The sequence below is a fragment of the Epinephelus lanceolatus genome, chromosome 6, assembly GCF_041903045.1.
Source record: "Epinephelus lanceolatus isolate andai-2023 chromosome 6, ASM4190304v1, whole genome shotgun sequence".
Lineage (NCBI taxonomy): Eukaryota > Metazoa > Chordata > Actinopteri > Perciformes > Serranidae > Epinephelus > Epinephelus lanceolatus.
This window is the reverse complement of record NC_135739.1, coordinates 26,498,682-26,525,552: the sequence shown is the minus strand read 5'-3', so window position 1 is coordinate 26,525,552 and position 26,871 is coordinate 26,498,682. Positions and strand designations below refer to the sequence as shown.

The 26,871-nt window shown below is 40.5% G+C and overlaps 1 protein-coding gene across 1 annotated transcript; it reads left to right on the top strand.

Annotated features, from left to right (window-relative positions):
* Positions 1-2,617: 2,617 nt before the first annotated feature.
* On the top strand, positions 2,618-23,262 carry comp (cartilage oligomeric matrix protein). The gene is made up of 19 exons (XM_033620851.2): positions 2,618-2,775; positions 9,804-9,877; positions 10,080-10,131; positions 10,529-10,677; positions 11,144-11,281; positions 12,195-12,272; positions 13,398-13,550; positions 15,656-15,760; positions 16,140-16,247; positions 16,336-16,495; positions 17,851-17,969; positions 18,081-18,133; positions 19,877-20,070; positions 20,157-20,335; positions 20,427-20,475; positions 20,922-21,118; positions 21,853-22,025; positions 22,636-22,775; positions 22,942-23,262. The coding sequence occupies exons 1-19, from the start codon at positions 2,709-2,711 to the stop codon at positions 22,998-23,000; spliced, it is 2,247 nt and encodes a 748-aa protein (XP_033476742.2). The 5' UTR covers positions 2,618-2,708; the 3' UTR covers positions 23,001-23,262.
* Positions 23,263-26,871: the final 3,609 nt, after the last annotated feature.

Genomic DNA, 26,871 nt, shown 5'->3' with positions numbered 1-26,871 from the left:
GAGAGATGTGGATTCAAGTACACAACTCAGAAACAGTTAAGTTGAAAAATCAAAAGTCTTTAGTTTCACAAAAGGTTCAGTGCACAGGCAGGCAAACAATGCAGAAAGGACTAGAGAAAACGCAAGGACAAAAACCATGAGCGAGGATCCAAATTACCAGGAATGCTAACACTAGGAAAATTGCTGGAGCACTTGACACAAAGTTACAAAGCCAAACTGGCACAGGGAGCAGGGCACCCAGACTAAATACACAAAGGAGGCAGAGGTAATTGGACGTTGGCTGAGTACCAAAATAAAATAGGACATTGATCTAAATTATGAGAAACATGACCTAGGAGCTTAACAAGACATGACAGAAGTTCTGCTGCTTCTCTGTAAGTAATTCTGTTTCTGACAAAATAGTAACATCAGACAGTTTTTGCCTCTTTTTAAATGACAGGAGTGAAAATTAATCACCCTCAACATTTGTTGTGTTATGGTTTCAGAATGATAAAGACAGCTGGAGAACATTCATTCATTTTCTCTAACTGTTTATCATGTCAGGGGTCGCGGGGGGGCTGGAGCCTATCCCAGCTGACGTTGGGCGAGAGGCAGGGTGCACCCTGGACAGGTCACCAGACTATCACAGGGCTGACACATAGAGACAGACAACCATTCACACTCACATTCACACCTATGGACAATTTAGAGTCACCAATTAACCTGCATGTCTTTGGACTGTGGGAGGAAGCCGGAGTACCTGGAGAATACCCACACCTACACGAGGATAACATGCATACTCCACACAGACTTTTTATTATTTAATTTTCAAACTTGTAGACTTCGACACCAGTCAATGCTGACTCAAGTGACATCATTTCAGTCAAAGCATCAGATTTTGCCTCCCTTTGGAGCCACAAAAGGCTTTATACAACTTTTTTCTCACATTATGCACCATTACTGCCTGAGACCTGACCAGACTTGGGTTAGCCAGTTCAAACTCAGTGCAGCCAAACATTGTTCAAATTAAAAGAATTTGATTGTGAATTCTAGCAGAGATCTCTAAGTGTCCAAAGATCCAAGATATGTGGATTAAAATGATCCAAGAAAGAGAGAATATTTAATTTTGATTATGTATGATACTGTTTTACGGTTTGAAATAAGATTTTAACAACATCTAAACTATTTTGAAGGATTTCAATTCATTAATGTCTCATTCCATCTTTTGATAAAACACATTAAGATGAAACTAATTTACTGACTCTTCCTACAGACGTTCATTTCCTGCTGATAACAGTTTAAAGACCTGAGGAAAGATCTCAGAGGTGTCTATTTTCTTCCACTTCAGAGTAAAGAGTCCAGGTCTCCAGTATGATGACAGAAATGAGCTGCCGTGTTTGTTTTTCCAGCGGAGGCCCCCAGACTTAGACTTCCCTGCTCCTTTGGGCAAGGCAGCGAGGGATGCAGGCGGGGACGCAGGGAGAGAGGAGGTGGTGAGAGCTTATCAAAGAGATCTGGACCCAAAACCTCAAAAAGCTTTACTGCGAGGAATGTTACCGGCATCTGCTGATCCCATCACTGACACACACACACACACACACACACACACACACACAGAAAAATTCTAATGCATTTGTAATCATGAGCCTGTAAACACAGGTTTGTTGTAAAATGTGGACTGGATCTGAAGCCTTACTGATTTTATGTAAAAACTGTTTCAGTGTCACTGCTGATTAAGTGTGTAATGCAACATGTCAGACACAAAGCTTATCACATGGTTACACAGTTCATGGATAAATCATATAATTGGTAACATATTAAAGCAAATAATGAGTGGTTAATTAAAAAAATACAGCTTGAACTGGTCTAGAAAGCATTATCGTTTCCAGTGTGGCACATAAATTCTCCTGCAGGTGAGATATGAAGATGAAAAAAAATTTGTTTACTTTTACCTACAGAAAATCCATTAAAATCAGACATCAAGTGTCAAATGCTACCATAAGTTGTAGTTTTATGTTTTAAATGATCAAATAACCAACAATCCAGGAGGCCAAAAAACAACTAATGGACTAAAAGAATGGAAACTCTATTTTGTCAGATATGAAGGTTTCTAATTTGAACACCAAGCAATGATCCAGCCAACAATTAAAGTAATAATTATAAAATTATTCATATAGCAGCTTTTAAAACACAGTTCCGAAGTGCTTTACAAGAAAAACATTTAAAACAAAAGGAAAATGAAATAAACCAAAATGTCACCAAGAAAACAGCTAAAACTAAAACCAAGATAATAACCAAGAATCAAAATCCATAAAAGTACATTTTTAGAAGAGACCTAAACAAACACTCTAACTCAGACAGCCTTATTTCCTCTACAAACCATAGTGTCTTTATGGTGTTTAGGGCCCATGCACAGTTTCCCCAAAGATCCCAGTTTCCCCACTCTGATGCATCAACAGTATTACTATATGTGGGGGTGTAATATGTTGTGCAATCAAAGCCCTGTTCCCACTACTTGGACTCCCCCAAATCGTGGTTTACGGAGGAGTTTCAGGGGAAAGGTTGGGGATGTGAGCCTGGGAGGGGAGGCAGACTGGTGGGGGGGGGGGGGGGGGGTATAAAAAACGACTGCTGGGACCCAGGTTTGCAGGAGTAGCACTGAGTCCGAAGGCAGAGGAGACAGAAGAAGCTGTACCTGAGCAGAAGCATCTGCGAACACCGATTAAACCATGCTGTGGTTTCTGGTGCTGAGCTGTGCGCTCTGCATGGGAGGACACGCTGCAGCAGGACAGAGAGGTGAGAAACACTGCTTGTATTTTGTGGTCATTATTTTTACTTTGGGCTGTGAAGGTCAGCAACAATAATCTAATTGATCCCTTGGGGAGCAAGCATTGATAAATTAGTGAGAGTTGCACACTGGCACTATTTACATGAATTTATATGAGCTATGAGAAATTGTAATTGCAGCTGTATGCATGCAAACTGACTACCATTATCCAAACCAGTGGAGAGAACTCATAAAAACAAAGAAACATCAAGTGCAAATTGTAAAGACTGGATGGTAAAATAATGTTACAGAGGTTTGAAACTTAAATTAGGATTTATTATTTTAATGTCCCTGCTTTTTTCATCAGTATCTCACAATGTAAATAAGTATTAGACTTGTGGAGGATTCAGAAAAGCTCAGAGGAGTTTTCAATTTCTGTGCAAAGCTGTTCTGAGTATACAATGAGGAAAAACAATTACTGAGAGCTTTCAGCTGTAGAAAAACAAAACACTCTCATTTACCTTTCTATTAGCAGCAAGAAGTGATTTATCTCCAGTATCTTTTCTGTCTGCTGTGGAATCCATTCAGTAAACAGAGTTGCTGCTAATGGAAATACCACGTTTTCCTCTGCTTGATGCTCTGGAGGTCTCTGCCCTCGTACGACTCCTTTGGGGGAAGGAGTGGTGGGGGGTGTGGGGGGGTCTTTAGGTAAACACAAGCAACATGTTGCTTCAGGATCTCACCACACCTGAGCATCCCATCCTGCTATGAGAGGAACTGAATAAATCTGTCCAACAGAGAATCTGTGACTTTTACTTATCCTTGCAAATGAAGTGAAAAAGTGGGGCGTCGGTGGCTTAGTGGTAGAGCAGGCGCCCCATGTACAAGGCTGTTGCCGCAGCAGCCCGGGCTCGAGTCCAGCCTGTGGCCCTCTGCTGCATGTCTCTCCCTCTCTCTCCCCCCTTCACGCTTCACTGTCCTGTCGATTAAAGGCAAACAATGCCTTAAAAAATATCTTAAAAAGAAGTGAAAAAGTTAGAGCACGTAATCAATGTATTAAAAGAAAATGTGAAAACAGTGTGATGGTGAAAGGGGTCCCATGTACCTGCATAGATTTATCATCTGAATCTGCAGCGTGGACTGCATGGAGCTTTACAGTGAGTTTGAGCTCATTGTTCTGCTGTTTAACTTCACTCTCGCCAGTCACGTCGTTTTTAGAGATAAAGGTTTTTTTGTTTAAAAAACCCCCTGCTGTACACCACCTGCCAGCCCCAAACAGCAGACAGACACAGTTAACAAATGGTGAACATATTGAGAAATTTAGGAGCTAAAGAGACAGATAGTTCCCTCAGGAGTTGTTTAAACAAAGGTCGGGACACTGTCTTTGACCCCAGGAGCTAAGGGGTAGCTATGACCAAGCATCCAACCGGGGCTATAAAAAACATTAAGCCAACACAGAAGTGCCATAAACTGCAGTTCTTGAGGCTGACTCTAGGAGGCAGTCAATCCCCATAGACCCCATATGATAAAATACCCAACTTAGCAGACAAAAAACATTTTTACAGCCTGGCAGGCACACAAAATGGTTTTGGTCTCTATAGCTAGTTTCCATGACAACTGTACAGGGAGTGAATTTTTTTCAAACTCGCCCGTTCACATTTTATTAAACAGCGGGCCACTGTGAGTGACAGGCAGTCTGCCAATAGTGTACTCGGCTTCGCAGTCAGCTCCACCCCTCGCTTCTCCACAGCTCCAGCATCTCGCCCAAATATGGTCACTTCTGGCTCCAAAAACCAAAGATGGCGACTGCCGAAAAGCCATACTTGAGGCTTCAAAACAGTTGTCCGCAAACGTCGGTGAAGGTAGTTAAAATCATTATTTTCACAGTCTATGGGTATGACACGTGCAATGTAAGTGGAGTTACGATGTTGGAGGGTTACAACAGACAGCGCTAGAAATAAAGAGATCGTGCTCTTAGGTACGCTCTTTCAAGCCTTCTTTGGTGCACTCTGCTTGACAGAATGTTTTGGTTACGCTCAACCAGGCTGATATAAAATAGAACTTTTTAATACAGAAAACATTTGCTCATGGTCTTTGCAATAATTGCACAATTGTAATTCTTACCCATATCTTAATTTTTGTGTGTTGTTAGTGTGACAACAACTATTGAACCTTACCAGATTTCGCTGTGCATGTATTGCACTTCAATGATATGACGTGATATGACAGTGTCCCCTTTTTTTTAACCTCCTCTGGAGTTGGCGCAGACCATGTGGTAATATGCCAATGCAGTGCTTGCAACTTCTTTTTGCTGCCCCCTGGTGGCAAAAAAAAATAAAAAAAATCAGTTATTGCAGTTTTAAAGTCTTTATGCCAGTGTTGCTATTTGATGCCACTAGGATTCAAATGGAATAATTTTCTCCTGGATAAAAGACCCAAATGAAGAGTCAGGTAAACTACTCTTGATGCAAATGTGCCTTTAGTTCAGGGGTGTCGAACTCATTTTAGTCCAGGGGCCACATACAACCCAGTTTCATCTCAAGTGGGCCAGACCAGTAAAACCATTAGATAATAACCTATAAATTTACCATTTACCAAACAAATGATGAACAGCCTGCAATATCCTCAAAAAATAGTGTGTAAACTCATCAGTATGTCTCATTTTTTCCACATTCAGTCAGTCTACTACTCACAGTCATTACATGTGTATTTTTAAAAATCATTTTCCACTAAAGTGAAGCTGCTGAAGAAGATGGTGAAGTCATCCCCTGTCTTACAAACAATCTGTTTACAATCTGAAGTTTTGTCAGTGCCTCAGCAGAAGGGTCCCACTTATGTTGTTTTAAGATAAAAGTCTGACACAGATTCATCAATCATTAGATTCACATCAGGTGTGCAAAGTCTTGGTGGGCCGAATCTGGCCCCTGGGCCATATGTTTGACACCCCTGCTTTAGGTCATTTAAAAAAAAAAAAAAAAAGTTAGACAGTGTAATCGTCACAAGCTGCAGTTACAAGATAGACAACGCCACAAGCTGTGTCTGATGAACCACTTCCTTGTTCAGTGGCTACTCTGTATACACACACACATTCAGTTTCCTCTTTAGTGAGCAATAACTGGACATTTCAGACACTTATGAATCTTCATCATCATCATCATCATCATCATCATGTGTTATCTTACAATTGTAGAGTTGCACAATGCTCATTTTCACATCTGTTAAATATGAGACATTGTTAGCAGAAATTAGTGTCCTTGCACTACCTTTTTTATTCCACTGTGGGAATCATTGAGGCCGCTCTCAAGTGGATAAAGTTACACACTCAGATTTCGCACACTGAAATAAATGGAGGACATGTGGAGGATAGTGCACTGGGGATTGTCTTTGAACACAGCGACGCTGAATTCCTCTTCATTTTCTGAGATTCTCTTTCATCAGTGGCTTGTTATACATTTAGAATAAAACTTTGAATTAGAGAAGACCAACTGACTCAACTTGGTAATACCAGCTACACAACAATTTAGTTAGCAAACATGAGCCTCCATAACCCAGAGGTCATACCTGACCAAGTGAGGCTGTAGTAGCAAAACCTCTGAGTGTATTTTATCATTCAGGAGGAATGTTGTATTTCTTCTTTCAAACATTACATAGTCATGTTTCATAGACAGTCTTTATAGCATTTTTGTGTCGTCGGACATTTGATAGATGTTTCAAAGAAGACAATCTGCGTCAAAAATCCAGATCAAAACTTACTCTGTTCCACTGTAGAAACACAGAGTCACCCGCAGAGTTTAGTTCCTGGTAGCACACAAAAATGTCTCTTCCAGAAAATCTTGTATCATTCCATATCTGGAAAATCAATTTTGCAGCTGCCATCAAAACATCTCTGACTCCAGTGAATGTGTGGGAGGTGGATACAAACGAGGCCTACGGTGGCTGAGGAACGTCAGGTATTACAGTAGACTCTGGTATTCGACAGGCAGTGGATCATGTCTTACAGGAGGACATGTGTAGTTCCCCCCCCCCACACACACACATGTCCATATTTGCTGAGTGAGCCTCTGGTCTCACATGTTCAGCCAACAGGGAGACTGATGAGGTGATGTGTGAACACTATTTTAGTTTGTTTTGCCGTTTGATCGTTTAATGTGTTATCTTTGCAGGCATGCATCTGCACACACATCAGAATCTGCACAATTTTGATATGATATTATTCTATGATATGCCTCTGTCTCTTACACATGTAATATTGACCATATTAATTCACAATTTAGGACCAATAGCCTGCATTTTTTTGCTTCAACCTATCATTATGAGGTAATGCTGAATGCACAGTGTAATGGCTATGGAGTAATGACACCATCAGCGTTTAGATTGGTTCCCAGTAAGCCATTTACTGGAACAGGAAATGAGTCAATCATTGCTAGTGCTGTTTCCTGGTAGCTATTGGTAGCCATCCCCAGTTACCAAAGAATATCACTGTAAGTTTATTGCAGTTGCTATTCCCAGTAATGGAAATGACAGAAAGTGGAAAACCAAAGTATGGAAATAAATACTGTATGTCCTCTATTGTTGGTAGTTGATGGACTCTGAAAACCACACTTGAGTAAAAGTGCAAATGTCTTACCAGAGAATGACTTTGGCAGAAGTTTAAGTCACCTATTAGAATGATAGTAAATAAGCAGATGCACCACACACAAGGGGTCTGAATTGCTTCTTTTAATTTAGTCTTCATTTGAAATACTTATCACCTGATAGAATATTACTTAAGTTAAAGTCTTAAAGTATTTGCTATTTACTGTAGTTAAGTATCAAAAGTAGTTTCATGATATTAAATGTACTCATTATGATGGGCCATAGTGTGCCCTAGTTACTAGTCATGAAGCACACAGACACAGAGTTTTAGGTGTATATATACAGTACAGGCCAAAAGTTTGGACACACCTTCTCATTCAATGCGTTTTCTTTATTTTCATGACTATTTACATTGTAGATTCTCACTGAAGGCATCAAAACTATGAATGAACACATGTGGAGTTATGTACTTAACAAAAAAAAGGTGAAATAACTGAAAACATGTTTTATATTCTAGTTTCTTCAAAATAGCCACCCTTTGCTCTGATTACTGCTTTGCACACTCTTGGCATTCTCTCCATGAGCTTCAAGAGGTAGTCACCTGAAATGGTTTCCACTTCACAGGTGTGCCTTATCAGGGTTAATTAGTGGAATTTCTTGCTTTATCAATGGGGTTGGGACCATCAGTTGTGTTGTGCAAAAGTCAGGTTAATACACAGCCGACAGCCCTATTGGACAACTGTTAAAATTCATATTATGGCAAGAACCAATCAGCTAACTAAAGAAAAACGAGTGGCCATCATTACTTTAAGAAATGAAGGTCAGTCAGTCCGGAAAATTGCAAAAACTTTAAATGTGTCCCCAAGTGGAGTCGCAAAAACCATCAAGCGCTACAACCAAACTGGCACACATGAGGACCGACCCAGGAAAGGAAGACCAAGAGTCACCTCTGCTTCTGAGGATAAGTTCATCCGAGTCACCAGCCTCAGAAATCGCAAGTTAACAGCAGCTCAGATCAGAGACCAGATGAATGCCACACAGAGTTCTAGCAGCAGACCCATCTCTAGAACAACTGTTAAGAGGAGACTGCGCCAATCAGGCCTTCATGATCAAATAGCTGCTAGGAAACCACTGCTAAGGAGAGGCAACAAGCAGAAGAGATTTGTTTGGGCCAAGAAACACAAGGAATGGACATTAGACCAGTGGAAATCTGTGCTTTGGTCTGATGAGTCCAAATTTGAGATCTTTGGTTCCAACCGCCGTGTCTTTGTGAGACGCAGAAAAGGTGAACGGATGGATTCCACATGCCTGGTTCCTACTGTGAAGCATGGAGGAGGAGGTGTGATGGTGTGGGGGTGTTTTGCTGGTGACACTGTTGGGGATTTATTCAAAATTGAAGGCACACTGAACCAGCATGGCTACCACAGCATCCTGCAGCGACATGCCATCCCATCCGGTTTGCATTTAGTTGGACGATCATTTATTTTTCAACAGGACAATGACCCCAAACACACCTCCAGGCTGTGTAAGGGCTATTTGACCAAGAAGGAGAGTGATGGAGTGCTGCGGCAGATGACCTGGCCTCCACAGTCACCGGACCTGAACCCAATCGAGATGGTTTGGGGTGAGCTGGACCGCAGAGTGAAGGCAAAGGGGCCAACAAGTGCTAAACACCTCTGGGAACTCCTTCAAGACTGTTGGAAAACCATTTCAGGTGACTACCTCTTGAAGCTCATGGAGAGAATGCCAAGAGTGTGCAAAGCAGTAATCAGAGCAAAGGGTGGCTATTTTGAAGAAACTAGAATATAAAACATGTTTTCAGTTATTTCACCTTTTTTTGTTAAGTACATAACTCCACATGTGTTCATTCATAGTTTTGATGCCTTCAGTGAGAATCTACAATGTAAATAGTCATGAAAATAAAGAAAATGCATTGAATGAGAAGGTGTGTCCAAACTTTTGGCCTGTACTGTATACACACACACACACACACACACACACACACACACATATTTCACCAACAGTGTGTCTTACTGCCTTCTTTATATTCACCTTATATCCACTTGCAGATGTGCCCAGCTTGTGATTGAGATTTTGCTCCTAAACTAGCTGCTGTAAATCATATCGTCTCTTTACACAATTAAACAGAGACCTGATATCGGACAACATCAATATACATATTAACCAGCATTCATCATTACATATCTGTATATGACAAAAAATACAAAAGAAAACAGGAAATTATTGGTTTAACTAAAAAGTTTTGTGTATGTAGAATAACCATAGAATTTCGAATGGCAAAGAAAAATAAAAGTATGACTGACATAATGTAAAGGGTTTTAAAATTTTAAACTTTCTCAGAGTCTGTGGTTAAACACAGTGTGGACTGGTTCATTAGCTGGGTAAGTCAGTTGGTTGTAATAGCTGCGGTTGTGTTATGCATCTCTTGAAATGGGAGTAATGATTTTACTTTTATTTTCAGATGGAGAAATTATCAGTCAGATTAAAATGACAAACCTCGCACTGGCTGAGATTAAAGAGCTTCTGAAACAGCAGGTAAACACACAGCAAGAATTAAGTCAATATGTATCTGTTCATAATGCTGATGATCCACATCTTGTGTAAGTGTCTGTGTTCACACAGTAAGGGCTGCTAGTAAGCTGGTAAAGCAGCCGCCCATTAAGTAAAACTGGACGGTTGATTAGGTTCAGCTTGATGGGCTCCATGCTTCACACAAACATTTGATTGTATCTTCCAGATTAAAGAGATAGTATTCCTGAAGAACACAGTGATGGAGTGTGAAGCCTGTGGTGAGTTGACCAACTAGACAAAAACTCTTATGAGTACTTTACTTGACGATTGTGTACACAATACAAACATTCCTATTTTAAGATTCAGTGTTTTCCTAACAGCTACATTTTACAACTGAATTTTAAGTTTTGGTTGTTAAACAGGTGACTTTATATTAATAATGACAGCTATTGTTTTTACCTTTTCAACAGTGTTTTGAATTGTTGCTGAAAATTTGAAGAACTTTCAGACTTTCAGACCTGCATAGGAAATCCGTATAAAAGAATAATACAGAGAAACAATGAAACAATATTTCTATATGCTAATGAGATATTTATATCATCATACAAAGCTGTTATACTACAGAATCCATCAGAACAAAGTGGATTAGATGATACAAACCTTCTCTCTTTTTAGGGATGGGAGGAATACAGCCTCGTCCCTCCTGTGTGCCCAACCCCTGCCACCCAGGGGTGAAGTGTAAGGAGACGCCTCAGGGAATAAAGTGCGGACCCTGTCCAGAGGGCATGGAGGGTAACGGTACCCACTGTACTGATGTGGACGAGGTACGCAGAGATATACGATACAGTAGATCACAACATAATATGATACGTTGATATGATGGTAAAATTATTTGTTTTCAGTTTGAGGGATTTTTAAAAAGTGTTTGTGTCTCTCTCTTCAGCTCTTCTCTGGCATCTGCTTTTAATGTTTTAAATTAAAATATAGCTATAATGGTCCACCTACACAGGGGTTATCACTTCAAGCCTGATTAGACTCCTAGGTTTGTTGCACCTGCTTAGTGACCTCATATAATTACCAGCATAGCTCTGCCCATCTTGAACCTGCGGTCTAATCAGCCTGAATAAGTGAAAACACCTGTGTGAATCTCTACTATCATTAGATTCTCATGAACAGCCCTGTCATGTTGACCTAAACCTCAAAACACATTTGAATGTAAACATCTGACAAAACTCAGATTTGGATTCTCGATGAGCGTCTTGTTTGTGTTTCTGTCTTTGTTGTCCGCAGTGTACTGTGATGCCGTGTCACATGGGAGTGCGCTGCATTAACACCTCCCCTGGTTTCCGCTGCGGTGCCTGTCCTGCTGGATACACCGGCCCCCAGGTCCAAGGCCTCGGCCTTGCCTATGCCGCTGCCAACAAACAGGTCAGCATCACCTGTAAATATACACACATAGAAACGTGCGCTGATTAGCTCCTCTAAAGTAGTACCTCCGTTAGTATCAATACTACAGCAAAAGAAGAAAACAAAAGGCTTCTGATGTACTTTGGATCACACTGGCCGGCCATAACTCTGAGGTAGAGCGGGTAATCCACTAATCAGAAGACTGGCGGTTCAATCCCCAGCTCCTCCAGTCCGCATGTAGAAGTATCCTTGGGCAAGATACCAAACCCCAAATTGCTCCAGATGGCTGTTCCATCAGTGTGTGAGTGTGTGAGGCAAAAATCGTTGTCATTGCAAAATATGTCAATATAAGAGGCTTTCACTGGCCCCTTTTCTCACATATTTTTGGTTTGCCCCTCCTGATGGTGCGTCCATGGCTATTGCTAATATTGTATAACACATTTTAATAACAGTAACAACATTATTATATTGATATTTTAGCGCCATCCAAGATCAATTGATTTACCCTGAAGATTAATATAGATTACTTAATGTTCAGTTACCTACAGTGCTTGCTATGCAACATGTAATTAAATGTTAAAAAACTAATCAAAGTATAAAGTATCAAGATGCTGTATTAATTTACATACTATTATTTTATATATTGTTATATTTTTTGTTAAAACTTTCGGAAGGAGAACTCTTCCCTCTGCACCTCCACATGTTTCTCAGCAGCACCTTTCTAACTTCATCATCAACACCTCCTCACTCTCTCCTGTACATACAGTGTGTCACACAGGGTGCACTGGTCTGTTTCAGCACCACCTTCGTCCTCGACACAGAGCTGTTTTCACTCTGCTGCACCTCATTTCTTATCCCTACCTCTTATTCCAGCCTTGATGTGGAAGCTTACTGCAGTTACTGGATTTTTTTTCTGTCTGTTTTTCCTGTCCAGGTGTGCAGAGATATCAATGAGTGTGAAGGCCTTAACAACGGAGGCTGTGTGGAGAACTCGATCTGTATGAACACCCCTGTGAGTATTCACACTATGAAATTACAATAAATCAACAAAAACACAATTTAAAGTAAGACTGTGTAACTTTTAAAACAAGGAATAACACAATAGTCCTCTTGTTGTGTTCATAAGCAGATAAATGCACCATTACCACTTGTTACTACTTTCCTTGGTCTGATATGATCAGAATCTTATGCTGGCTAATACTAGCAAACTTTAGATTTACAGTATATAACTGTATTTCTGAATAACTGACACTACTGATCCTATGACTCTTCTGTACTTTTGCTACTGTTATACCACATTTTAGCATTTACCATTGTCACTTCTGACCACAGTGTTTTTATGGCTCCTTTAAGCTTTGCAGGTAACTTGCAGGTTAATTGCATGTCACACTGTGCGATGGGTAAAATAAAGTCTTGCACAATCAGTGTCAAATTCATCAATCAATTTTAAGGCAAAATATTGCAAGTAGGGTTGCAACGGTTTGAGGTGTTCATGGTACGATGATCATCTCAGAAAATAATGCGGTTTCGTGGAATTACGGCATGACAGAATTTATATTAATATCAGTTTCATGAAAATAGAATGTTATTGTTGGTTGAATAAATGTTTTATAAAACTTAAAACCATTTTGTTAATGGAAGTATGTGTGTTGAAAATAACTAAAATAAAGGGGAGATTCAGTGTTGAGTTGCATTTTTTTCAATATCGTAGATAAGCAAATGTACATGGTATGATAACTGTCAGCTTATATATCATGCTGCCGGTTTATCGCTGCAACCCTAATTGCAAGCAGACACACATCATGAACTCATATCATCCATCTATGCCGCTGTCAGGCTTTGCAATTGCAGCAAACAAAAACACATGTTTGAACCACAAATGCCTTTTTTTGTTACGCCTCCATCTTTTTGTTATAAGCTTTTTATACTGAACATTAAAGTTGGAGCTTGAATGTAAAATGAGTCACTGTATTCTGTGACACTTCAGAGTCAGTAAGTGACTCGAGTAAAATCCAATATGGTGCAAAGTTTCTGCAGTCTTTGGAAGTTCTATCGCAACAATGCCAAATTGGTAACGTAGACTGATGCTCGCTGTTACCACTGAAATAATGGGTCTGTTTCCTCTGTCCGTCATCAGGGCTCATTCAGGTGTGGTCCCTGTAAGACGGGCTACATTGGGGATCAGCGGCAAGGCTGTAAGCCAGAGAGAGCCTGTGGGAATGGCCAACCCAACCCCTGCCACCCTAGCGCTGGGTGCACTGTCCATCGAGACGGTGTCATCGAGTGTCAGGTGAATAAATCAAAGTTTCTGCTTCTTGTTCTGAGTTTATATCTGTCAGAGGAAAAATGGCAGATTCACATGGTAGCAGCCTCAAGTAAGAGTGAGTGACTTAACCATTTGACAATCGTCATTATCCACTTATGTAAGTTTTGATTCTTTAGTATCTCTGTGCTGAGTAAATCTCTCTTTAATGGGAAGTTGTGATGGTTTGTTTTTACGCATCATGGCCCCACTTTGTGATGTGCGTACTGTCACATAAAAACTTCTTTTTTCTTTTACTGCCCACATATTTCTTAGTTCCTCAAAAGGAGACAGTCAGGAAGAGCTTTAAATATAGCATAAGCACAATTTGTACAAAGCTGCTAAACAGATTTCACCCAGCTCTTTGAAACATACAGTACAGGCCAAAAGTTTGGACACACCTTCTCATTCAATGCGTTTTCTTTATTTTCATGACTATTTACATTGTAGATTCTCACTGAAGGCATCAAAACTATGAATGAACACATGTGGAGTTATGTACTTAACAAAAAAAGGTGAAATAACTGAAAACATGTTTTATATTCTAGTTTCTTCAAAATAGCCACCCTTTGCTCTGATTACTGCTTTGCATACTCTTGGCATTCTCTCGATGAGCTTCAAGAGGTAGTCACCTGAAATGGTTTCCACTTCACAGGTGTGCCTTATCAGGGTTAATTAGTGGAATTTCTTGCTTTATCAATGGGGTTGGGACCATCAATTGTGTTGTGCAGAAGTCAGGTTAATACACAGCCGACAGCCCTATTGGACAACTGTTAAAATTCATATTATGGCAAGAACCAATCAGCTAACTAAAGAAAAACGAGTGGCCATCATTACTTTAAGAAATGAAGGTCAGTCAGTCCGGAAAATTGCAAAAACTTTAAATGTGTCCCCAAGTGGAGTCGCAAAAACCATCAAGCGCTACAACCAAACTGGCACACATGAGGACCGACCCAGGAAAGGAAGACCAAGAGTCACCTCTGCTTCTGAGGATAAGTTCATCCGAGTCACCAGCCTCAGAAATCGCAAGTTAACAGCAGCTCAGATCAGAGACCAGATGAATGCCACACAGAGTTCTAGCAGCAGACCCATCTCTAGAACAACTGTTAAGAGGAGACTGCGCCAATCAGGCCTTCATGGTCAAATAGCTGCTAGGAAACCACTGCTAAGGAGAGGCAACAAGCAGAAGAGATTTGTTTGGGCCAAGAAACACAAGGAATGGACATTAGACCAGTGGAAATCTGTGCTTTGGTCTGATGAGTCCAAATTTGAGATCTTTGGTTCCAACCGCCGTGTCTTTGTGAGACGCAGAAAAGGTGAACGGATGGATTCCACATGCCTGGTTCCCACTGTGAAGCATGGAGGAGGAGGTGTGATGGTGTGGGGGTGTTTTGCTGGTGACGCTGTTGGGGATTTATTCAAAATTGAAGGCACACTGAACCAGCATGGCTACCACAGCATCCTGCAGCGACATGCCATCCCATCCGGTTTGCGTTTAGTTGGACGATCATTTATTTTTCAACAGGACAATGACCCCAAACACACCTCCAGGCTGTGTAAGGGCTATTTGACCAAGAAGGAAAGTGATGGAGTGCTGCGGCAGATGACCTGGCCTCCACAGTCACCGGACCTGAACCCAATCAGAGTGAAGGCAAAGGGGCCAACAAGTGCTAAACACCTCTGGGAACTCCTTCAAGACTGTTGGAAAACCATTTCAGGTGACTACCTCTTGAAGCTCATGGAGAGAATGCCAAGAGTGTGCAAAGCAGTAATCAGAGCAAAGGGTGGCTATTTTGAAGAAACTAGAATATAAAACATGTTTTCAGTTATTTCACCTTTTTTTGTTAAGTACATAACTCCACATGTGTTCATTCATAGTTTTGATGCCTTCAGTGAGAATCTACAATGTAAATAGTCATGAAAATAAAGAAAACGCATTGAATGAGAAGGTGTGTCCAAACTTTTGGCCTGTACTGTATAACTTTCAGTACTTCTGCCAGATTTTGTGTCTGTTTGATCACTTAGGGTCATCTGGTGCTATATGCAGTACACAACATGCTGTACAGTACATAAAACATTATCCATCCTCACAGTGCGGAGTCGGGTGGGCTGGCAATGGCTACCTCTGCGGGCCGGACATTGACATTGATGGTTTCCCTGATGAGAAACTGGCCTGTCCTGAGAGGAACTGTAACAAGGTGAGCCTCCAAGAGTCTCTGTGAGAAGTCTTTAAAGATCAGTGACACAAAAACAACATAAATGATCACAATTCAGTCATCTGCAAAGAATAGAATACTTGCAGGTCATTTGTAGATGTGGTAACATATATAGATTGTTGTGAGACCTGGTGAGAACTTGCACCTTTGTCTAGTATGTGAGGTTATGGTATGTTCTCCATGGTGGGAGAAATTGATCCATGACACTGGAAACAGTATTATTAACTTTAAAGCATCTAATTTCAGTCCACTTTGATACTATGTGTTTATTATAGTGTTTCCATGACACTGGAAACACTATTATTAACTTTAAAGCATCTAATTTCTGTCCACTTTGATACTATGTGTTTATTCTTTTCAGGATAATTGTCTCACTGTTCCCAACTCTGGTCAAGAAGATGCCGACGGCGACGGAATGGGAGACGCCTGTGATGACGATGCAGATGGGGATGGGATTCCCAACATGCAGGTTCATGCATAATATACACTGAGAGAGGATGAAAATGATTTAAAACACATGAGAATAAATGACAAGCCTGCGTACATCTGTGTTACAGGATAACTGCGTGTTGGTGCCTAACGTGGACCAGAGGAACATTGATGAGGATGACTTTGGCGATGCCTGTGACAACTGCCGCGCCGTCAAAAACAACGACCAAAAAGACACAGATGTGGACAAATTCGGTGATGAGTGTGATGAAGACATTGATGGGGATGGTTGGTGTTCTACATATTTGTTACACACTGTCACATCAGTAGAGATTGCTTTATATGTTAAGCATTTATGTTTACAATGATTAAACTATGGAAGCCCAGTTCTACCGATGAGATGAAAAAAGATCCTGTAAGTCATTATAATGAGAAACTTTATCAAAATAATGAGTTAGTAATATTTTAGATTATTTAAAGATTTCAAGTGAGTCATTTTGAGATAGTATCTCATTATTTTGAGATATTAACTCATTATTTTAATTAGATTTCTAATTATTTTGAAGATACTAAGTCACTGTTTTGGGATACTTAGTCACTATTTTGAGATAGTAAGCTATTATTTAAAGATGCTATGTCATTATTTTAGACACTAAGTCATTATTTGGAGACACTTAAGTCGCCATTTTGAGATACTAAGTCATTATTTTGAAATACTGATACTTGAGACGATAAGCCATTTTTTGAGATTCTAAGTCCTTAATTTGAGAAACTAAGTCACTCTACAGATACTACATAACTAATTTGAGGTATTTAAGTCATTTTAAGATACTAAGTCATTTTTTCTGAGAAAGTATGTTACTGTTTTGAGATTTTAAGTTACTCTTTTGAGACACCAAGTCACTATTTTGAGATACTAAGTTATTTTTTGAGTTACTAGAGTCAAAATTTTGAGACACTTAGACGTTATTTTAAGATACTATGTCACTGTTTTGAGATACTTAAGTCATTTATTGAGGTAAAAAAAAGTCATTAGACAACCAGCCACTATTTTGAGCCATTTTCCGAGATACTTAAGTAACTAATTTGAGTTAATAAGTCACCATTTTGAAATACTGAGACAATTTTGAAATACTTGAGTAACTCATTTTAGATAGTCATTTTTTTTTTTGAGATACTAAGTCATGATTTTGGGAAACTGTGAAACTGTTTTGAAGTACTTAAGTAATTTATTGAGATACAAATATTATTTTAATACACCAAGTCATCATTTTTTGAGATACTAACTCATTAAATTTGAAGAATTAAAAGACTGTTTTGATATACCAGGTCACTATTTTGAGAAAGTTTCTAATTTTAGCGGCTTACAGGATCTTTTTTATTCTTCATCACACTGGCAGAAATGGGCTTCCATAATGAACAGTAGATTCAAAGCTGCAAATTTTGATTTGTCGTACCAATATATGCCGACACAAACATAGGACAAGCCTGTAATGCAAGTTATGATTGTAAAGTTCTTTGACATATGAAATACATACAGCTAAATTAAGGTTATACACCCCCAAAAAATTGAGCTTTACCAGAGTTACTAGGGGCATAATATAAGTTACTTCAACATTCACTGGTTTCCACTTTAATTCCAGGAATCCTAAATCACCTGGATAACTGCAAAAGGGTTCCCAACCCTGACCAGAAAGATCGTGATGGAGACAACGTGGGAGACGCCTGTGACAGCTGCCCCTATGTTCCAAACCCTGAGCAGGTCACATATCTCTAACAATGACACTTACAATGACATCTGCACAAAAAGCTTGACATTTTGTTTTGACTTTTATCAGTTTAATGCCACAATAACTCATTTAATCTTTCTCAGACTGATGTAGATAATGACTTGATTGGAGACCCTTGTGACACCAACAAGGACAGGTACTGTGTGACCTCATCAATCACATCACATATATCTACAGTACAGGCCAAAAGTTTGGACACACCTTCTCATTCAATGCATTTTCTTTATTTTCATGACTATTTACATTGTAGATTCTCACTGAAGGCATCAAAACTATGAATGAACACATGTGGAGTTATGTACTTAACAAAAAAAGGTGAAATAACTGAAAACATGTTTTATATTCTAGTTTCTTCAAAATAGCCACCCTTTGCTCTGATTACTGCTTTGCACACTCTTGGCATTCTCTCCATGAGCTTCAAGAGGTAGTCACCTGAAATGGTTTTCCAACAGTCTTGAAGGAGTTCCCAGAGGTGTTTAGCACTTGTTGGCCCCTTTGCCTTCACTCTGCGGTCCAGCTCACCCCAAACCATCTCGATTGGGTTCAGGTCCGGTGACTGTGGAGGCCAGGTCATCTGCCGCAGCACTCCATCACTCTCCTTCTTGGTCAAATAGCCCTTACACAGCCTGGAGGTGTGTTTGGGGTCATTGTCCTGTTGAAAATTAAATGATCGTCCAACTAAACGCAAACCGAATGGGATGGCATGTCGCTGCAGGATGCTGTGGTAGCCATGCTGGTTCAGTGTGCCTTCAATTTTGAATAAATCCCCAACAGTGTCACCAGCAAAACACCCCCACACCATCACACCTCCTCCTCCATGCTTCACAGTGGGAACCAGGCATGTGGAATCCATCCGTTCACCTTTTCTGCGTCTTACAAAGACACGGCGGTTGGAACCAAAGATCTCAAATTTGGACTCATCAGACCAAAGCACAGATTTCCACTGGTCTAATGTCCATTCCTTGTGTTTCTTGGCCCAAACAAATCTCTTCTGCTTGTTGCCTCTCCTTAGCAGTGGTTTCCTAGCAGCTATTTGACCATGAAGGCCTGATTGGCGCAGTCTCCTCTTAACAGTTGTTCTAGAGATGGGTCTGCTGCTAGAACTCTGTGTGGCATTCATCTGGTCTCTGATCTGAGCTGCTGTTAACTTGCGATTTCTGAGGCCGGTGACTCGGATGAACTTATCCTCAGAAGCAGAGGTGACTCTTGGTCTTCCTTTCCTGGGTCGGTCTTCATGTGTGCCAGTTTCGTTGTAGCGCTTGATGGTTTTTGCGACTCCACTTGGGGACACATTTAAAGTTTTTGCAGTTTTCCGGACTGACTGACCTTCATTTCTTAAAGTAATGATGGCCACTCGTTTTTCTTTAGTTAGCTGATTGGTTCTTGCCATAATATGAATTTTAACAGTTGTCCAATAGGGCTGTCGGCTGTGTATTAACCTGACTTCTGCACAACACAACTGATGGTCCCAACCCCATTGATAAAGCAAGAAATTCCACTAATTAACCCTGATAAGGCACACCTGTGAAGTGGAAACCATTTCAGGTGACTACCTCTTGAAGCTCATGGAGAGAATGCCAAGAGTGTGCAAAGCAGTAATCAGAGCAAAGGGTGGCTATTTTGAAGAAACTAGAATATAAAACATGTTTTCAGTTATTTCACCTTTTTTTGTTAAGTACATAACTCCACATGTGTTCATTCATAGTTTTGATGCCTTCAGTGAGAATCTACAATGTAAATAGTCATGAAAATAAAGAAAACGCATTGAATGAGAAGGTGTGTCCAAACTTTTGGCCTGTACTGTATTTTGAATTATCTCTGTGAGGAGTGTCCTACAGACCAAAATCCGAATGTGCCAGTAAAAATCTCTCTTGTCCAGTGATGGAGACGGTCACCAAGACTCACGGGACAACTGTCCAGCTGTCATCAACAGCTCTCAACTAGACACTGACAAGGATGGCTTGGGCGACGAGTGTGATGATGACGACGACAATGACGGCATCCCAGACCTGCTGCCACCTGGTCCAGATAACTGCCGTCTGATCCCCAACCCTCTGCAAGAGGACTCTAATGGTGTGTAATGCCTCCAGCTATGTCAAGTAAATAACAAATAAAGAGAAGGTTTTCTCTTAAGATGGTCATTAGAATTATCTTCTCAGGTGACGGTGTTGGTAACATCTGCGAAAAGGATTTCGACAATGACACCATCATCGACACCATCGACGTTTGCCCAGAAAACGCAGAGGTCACCCTCACCGACTTCAGGGAGTACCAGACTGTTGTTTTAGATCCAGAGGGAGACGCACAGATCGACCCCAACTGGGTGGTACTGAACCAGGTCAGGTTTTTGGTCCTGTTGTTTTATGTGTGCGTCCCAAAATGCTGAACGTGTTTGGATTTCACTTACATCTACTTGTCTGTTTGTGCAGGGAAGAGAGATTGTCCAGACTATGAACAGTGATCCTGGACTGGCTGTTGGTAAGATCATTATATCTGTTCTTGAAGGAATAGGTCGAGATTTAGGAGGAACTAGCAGCTTTTGCCAAGAGTTATACGAGATGATCGATACCACTTAGTTAGAGTAGTCATGTGCACACCCATAAACCCTCAGTGGGACATGTACAGGATACAGAGAAACTTAAGTTGCAATCCAAAGAGTACTTGGATCACAGCTCCCTTTCATTGTATAAGCAATGTTTTAACCAACTGCAGGTCGTCAGCAGGTGACGCAATCTGCCAAAAAGCACCTCCAGTTCTGAAAATGAACATGTTCGCTAGCTGTTTCCAGGCTTTATGCTAAGCTAAGCTAACCAGTTGCTGTAAACATCAAACGATACGATGCTGGTATTGATCTTTTCATCTAACGTTCATTAACAAAGCAAATGTGTATTCCTGAAAATGTCTATTTACAATGTCTCCACCAGGCTACACAGCTTTCAGTGGCGTGGATTTTGAAGGGACGTTTCATGTAAACACGGTCACGGACGACGACTACGCGGGATTTATATTTGGATACCAGGACAGCTCCAGTTTCTATGTGGTGATGTGGAAGCAGGTGGAACAGATCTACTGGCAGGCGAACCCGTTCAGAGCTGTGGCAGAACCAGGCATCCAGCTGAAGGTAGCCTACTGTTCGGACACAGAGAAAGAAATACCTGAGCTACTTCCTGATAAATCGTCATTTTTAAATAAGCTGTAAGGGCTTAATTATGACTAATAAATTAGTAATTAATGATCTGATTATAGATAAGTTGTAAGCCATTACTAAGAACAACTTTTGGGGTTGCCAGGCTGCGGAAAATCCTCCCCTCTAAAAGGCTGCTACCTTCTGGAGAAGTGCTGCAAAAGTTAGTCACCTGCAGCTATAACTGTTAATCAATCAGTAACAAAGGATTCCCACAATAACCTGTCAAGTAAATGCAGCTGTAAATGTTGATAAGCTGTTTATAAATTGATTTTGTCCAGCAGTTAAGTGGTTAAAAGTCCAGATGGGAGTCTTACATGAATTAAAGAGCTAAATAGAGAAGTTTTCTCACAACCTATAAACTCCAACTGATAGCATTATAACATTATTTATCAAACATTAATAAATCTTTTAATTACAGTTTATACATGCTGAGTACCATTATTTGCTGTACAGGAAGACATAATTCCTCTGTTTGGGTTAAACCTCAGTGGCGCCTGTTAGCTAACAACTCACTTATAATCTACCTCAGTGCAACTGTGTTTAACAGTGATAATATTCAGTTCTTTGTACAGCATTACAATAGTTTTATAGCACAAAGAGTTGCCACTGAGGACATGAAAGATTAGTCCAGAGGCTCAGACTGCTTGTCATTTGTGATTTTTAAAAAGGCCGTCAAGTCAGACACGGGTCCAGGTGAAAACCTGAGGAACGCCCTGTGGCACACCGGCGACACAAGCAACCAGGTCAAACTCCTGTGGAAAGATGCTCGCAATGTTGGCTGGAAGGACAAAACTTCTTACCGCTGGTTCCTCCAACACCGACCCGCCGACGGCTACATCAGGTACTGACTGACTTTAAGGAATGCTATGCAGGAATTTCTGAAAACACAATATGTAGACTCATACAAAAGTAATCCCTCTCAATCATCACTTATGACCAACAAAAGGTGCGTGGAAAAATATTTATCTGCAGAGACTCTGGCTGGACTTTATTTTCTTTTTAATATGCTATTATTTTGCCGGGATGTTCCTGAGCACAGCACGAAGGTGAGGTTGTAACTTTCTAAAAAGGTAGCAACCAGGTGCCAGACTGTAGGCAGAATGCATTCAGGACGAAGCTAAGAAAACCACTCATCAATCATGAACACAGCGGATATAGCATGCATATATTGCAAGCAAGAATGAATCTGGGGTTGGCTTTCACTTTCACTTTCGCTGGCAGTTACCGACAGTTCCTGCACAGTAAACCTTTAAAGGAATACTTTTAGAGATGAGTTTCATGTCTTTGCATTCAGTTTGGTTCCTCACATTTTCAGCCATAGACTGAGAGGTGCAAGAAACTGTGAAAAAATAAACCTTCCTGCTGCATCTAAATTGTCTTTACAAACACATCTTTGAATTATGAATCCATCTGTTGCTGTGTGATATCACATGCTCTCTGTCGGTGTGCAGAGTTCGTTTCTACGAGGGTACTCAGATGGTGGCGGACACAGGCGTCATCATAGATGCCACCATGAGAGGAGGTCGACTGGGAGTCTTCTGCTTCTCCCAGGAGAACATCATCTGGGCCAACCTGCGTTACCGCTGCAACGGTGAGGGATGTTTCTGAAATTCTGAAATAAGTAGATCTTAAGCCAAAATAGAGATCTGACTGCAGCCACGAAATTAGTTCTCCTGCATCATGTTGAGTATTTTTCCTCGGGCTGCTCAAACTGTAAACCAAACAGTGATTTCACCTCATGCTGTTCCTCTCCGCAGACACTCTTCCTGAGGACTTTGACACCTACAGAGCCCAGCAGGTCCAGCTGGTGGCCTGATGACGACAGATGGGCCCAGGGTATTCTGGGAAACACTTTGCAAAGCACAACTGGGATCAGAAATAAAATCATTACGTTGCAAATATTAAAGTCCACCAAACGTGTTTTAAAGTAAAAACTGATTGACTGTTTTAAACTCCTGACAGAAGAGAAAACTCCACAGGCGTAGAGACTCTTCAGAGGGGAGCAGAAATATAACATGACCTGTACAAATTGTTTGAATTGTTTAGCTGTTGTCAAACCATAAATAATTGTGACAAAATATTGTCTACTGTGATTTTGGTAAATCATGTGCAGTATCTGGATGAATTTCAACTGTAACCATTTACTGTGGCTGCAGAGCAGATTGTGGAGATTTAAAAATACAGATTCTAGTATAATAGAATATCAGCAATGGGAAATGTTTACTTTAAGAGGTTATTCAAATTGCAAACATGTCAAATGCATTAAGTGCAAAATAGTAATCTTCTAAACTTAATCGTTGATGAAGCAAATTAGGTTGAAAACGATCTATTTTTATAATGTAAAGCATCTTATAACATCTAGAAAAGCATAAATCGTATTAATGGTGAAGCTCTGTCATATTATACCCTAGAACTTCAATAAAACCCTAGTCCCAGTTAAACGCCCAGTCCCTTTTAGTAGCCTGGTACACACTGATCAGTCAAACATCAAAACTACTGACAGATGAAGTACATAATATTTATCGTGTTGTTACGATGCAATGTTCTGCTGGGAAACCTTGGGTCCTGGCATTCATGGAGATGCCACCTGACACACTCCACCCGACCAAATCCTATAGTAGACCAAGTACACACCTTCATGGCACACAGCTCAACTCCCTGATGGCAGTGGCCCCCCCCCAGCAGAACAGCGTGCCATTATACACCGCAAAATCTGCTCAGGAATGGCCCGAGGGAATGTGACAAACAGCTTAAGGTGTGACCCCGCTTCCAGATTCCCCAGATCCTAATCTGATCGAGCATCTGTGGGACAAAGGAGCCGCCATCAGTGCCCAGTGTCAGACTCCACAGGAAAACCCCAGAGGTCCTGTGTCCATGCCTCTACAGGTCAGAGTAAAGTCCAATCCAAGAAGGCCCCACTGTGGATCAGGGGTATCTCTGAGGTTCCAGCATGTCCCACGAATGCTCGATCAGAGAACTGGTGGTACCTCTGAGGTAGGTACCTGAGGTAGGTACCCCTGATGTGTTGGAATGGGTGGAGCATGTCAACTGACATCCACATGAATGCCAGGACCAAAGGTTTCCACTGCAGAACAATGCATTGTATCAAGATGATCAATGTTATTCACTTCACCTGGCAGTGGTTTTAATGTTTTGGCTGATAGGTGTAGCTACACATTTTGACCAATAAAGGCCTGTCACAATTAGAGGCCTGGTCTGGTTGTCAAACAGTTCATTTTTTTTCTTTGGATGTATAAAACCAGGTTGTTGACATCCAACTTGAGCTAATGTTAGCTGTTTAGATCGCACATACATACACAAATATAAATGTTTAAAATTTTGTCAGTATGGAGATACTACATATTGTTAGCTTCGTTAGATTCAAGATAATTTAATCATTCAGTTCATTTTGCTGAAACCATGAGCGCCAGATTTACCGCCATGGTAAACAAGAGAGTTGAAAAAAAAAGATGGTGACTCCCAACTTCTGAAGCTGTCACATGATATGTCCATTATACTAAAATAAATAATTCATAACAGACAGCCTAATTTGTATACAAGTAATATTCATACTGGTTTAAATACACAGTTTGATTGTATTTCCTGATCTTTACTGAGCAACAGTTTTGTGTGAAAAGAATTAAAGGCCTGTGCCAAATAATAGCCCAGGCTATTAATTGAAGTTTTACGGTAATAGCTATACTGCAAAAAAACATAAATAAACAAAATAAAATAAAACATTAGATTTTAAGTAACAGACGTGACTTTTTTTTCAAACTCAACAGCTTTTAGTGGAAATCAACATTCTGAACATTTCACAAGCATGCACATATCCAAAATAATCTTTTAAATTTTGCATTTGGAAATACAGATTACAAAATAGAAACGATAACAAAGACAATATACAACAGGATCGAAACACCATGCATGTCCACAGCAAACACGCTGCGATGTTGTAAAATGACATCGGACAGTTGTTGTTTTTTTAATTGGCATATTCTGCAAATCAAGACTATGTGCAGAGAAAAATCTGTCTTCCACATTCAATTTAATTGACATTTTTCTTTCATCTTATAAACAAATGGTCACATAAGGAGAATCACATGGCAACAAATAAATAACTACAGATCTTTTTTACTACGACTTACAGGACAACAGTGATATTATGCTATTCTCACTATAAGCTTTAAGTGAAACTTAAACCATGTTTTTCCAGAGAGAGTTGTAGAGTCATTTAGAAAACCCCATGTTATTAAAGGGACATTTTTATTCAGACCTAAAACACTCTGGGAACAAGCAGTAAAGACTGAGCAGCAACTCTTTCCTTTTATCCTGGGATACACCTTTAAATACAGGACTCCTGTTTGAGCTTCACTCATCTGCTTCCTCAGTTTGGGACCAGATGTTAGCGTCACTGCTAGCATTACTCATCAGCTGTGTGAACAAGTGATGCTACTCAACGGGGTCTCAGACTAAAACAAGCAGATGAGTCAAACTAAATAGTTATATTCTGAGGTTTTTTGTTTAATTTGGAAAATGGAATTTTGTTTATTAGCCTGAAAAGTTTGCATTCTGTGTTTCAGTGTTTAGCCTCAAACGCAGCACATTTTTTGTGAAATTAGCGCAAAGTCTCAAAATGCAAATTCATGTTCAACAAGTGAGAAGGAAATGTTATCCCAACAAAAAAGGATCACGCAACTCTGCCAGACAAAGTTTAACTTTTTACCCTAATAACTGCCTTTTAAATTTCCTTTAACCAGCGATATTCTGAAGCCTGAGAAGTGATATTCGATTCTGAAGCGATATTCGTGCTGAATCAACATATTCTCACTCCGACCTCGTCACATACTGGCATTTGGTCACAGACTTTCAACGTCCACATACGACATGCAAGGTACCCTGGTGTTTCGCCGCCTTAACTTTCGTCCTTGTCCTGCCTCTGGGCATTTAACTATATCAGCAACCAGTCGCGCATCATGCTGACATTAAAGAATGCCTTCTTTTGTTGGTTTTGTGATGCCGCAAGTCACTGCCCAAGTACCAGATTTGGAATATTTCAGAGTGAGACCGGGCTTGCTGAATGTGGGCAGTGCCTGACATGGAAAGCTAGCTTGCGACCGAATGTTAGCTACCTTGCTAATACCGTGAAATATTATGTTAGGGTACATTTCCCATGTTCTTACATTCCATGCCTGTCTCCTTACCCACGACCAGCCAGGCAGCATCTCTCATGTAGGCCCGTTTGTATGTTGTATGTGGTTTGCATGGCCAATATCAGACAATATCAGCTGGTTAAACAGGGGAACAATTATTGTTTCCTCTACACGTCTCTTTGCTACTGGTTGAGGCTGCCCAACCCAGGTCAAAGTTCACCAGAGTTGAACTCCACGCAAAGTGTAGATGCGAATTTGCTTTGTCACCAGAAGAGATTTCTTTATTTGCCCCTCTGCTTGCTTTGAATTTCGCTCCTGTGTGGCTGTACCCTTACAGCTGCTTTAAGCTAACCTTGTTAGCAGACCTGTGACAACTGAAAAAGGCTTCTAATACGTTCGTCAGACGCTTTGTTAATTTTTGTGTGTGAATAGTGTGAGCCTGAATGAAAGTCCATCAAAATTAAAACATGTCTCATAACTCTTCTCCAGTACAACACACCTAAACCATAGATGTATTAAGAGACCTGGATACAG

Coding starts and splice junctions, on each gene's coding strand:
- comp (XM_033620851.2), top strand. CDS start 2,709: ATGCTGTGGTTTCTGGTGCTGAGCTGTGCGCTCTGCATGGGAGGACAC. Junction 10,678..11,143: donor ACTGTACTGATGTGGACGAG/GTACGCAGAGAT, acceptor TGTTGTCCGCAG/TGTACTGTGATGCCGTGTCA. Junction 22,026..22,635: donor CCCGCCGACGGCTACATCAG/GTACTGACTGAC, acceptor GTCGGTGTGCAG/AGTTCGTTTCTACGAGGGTA.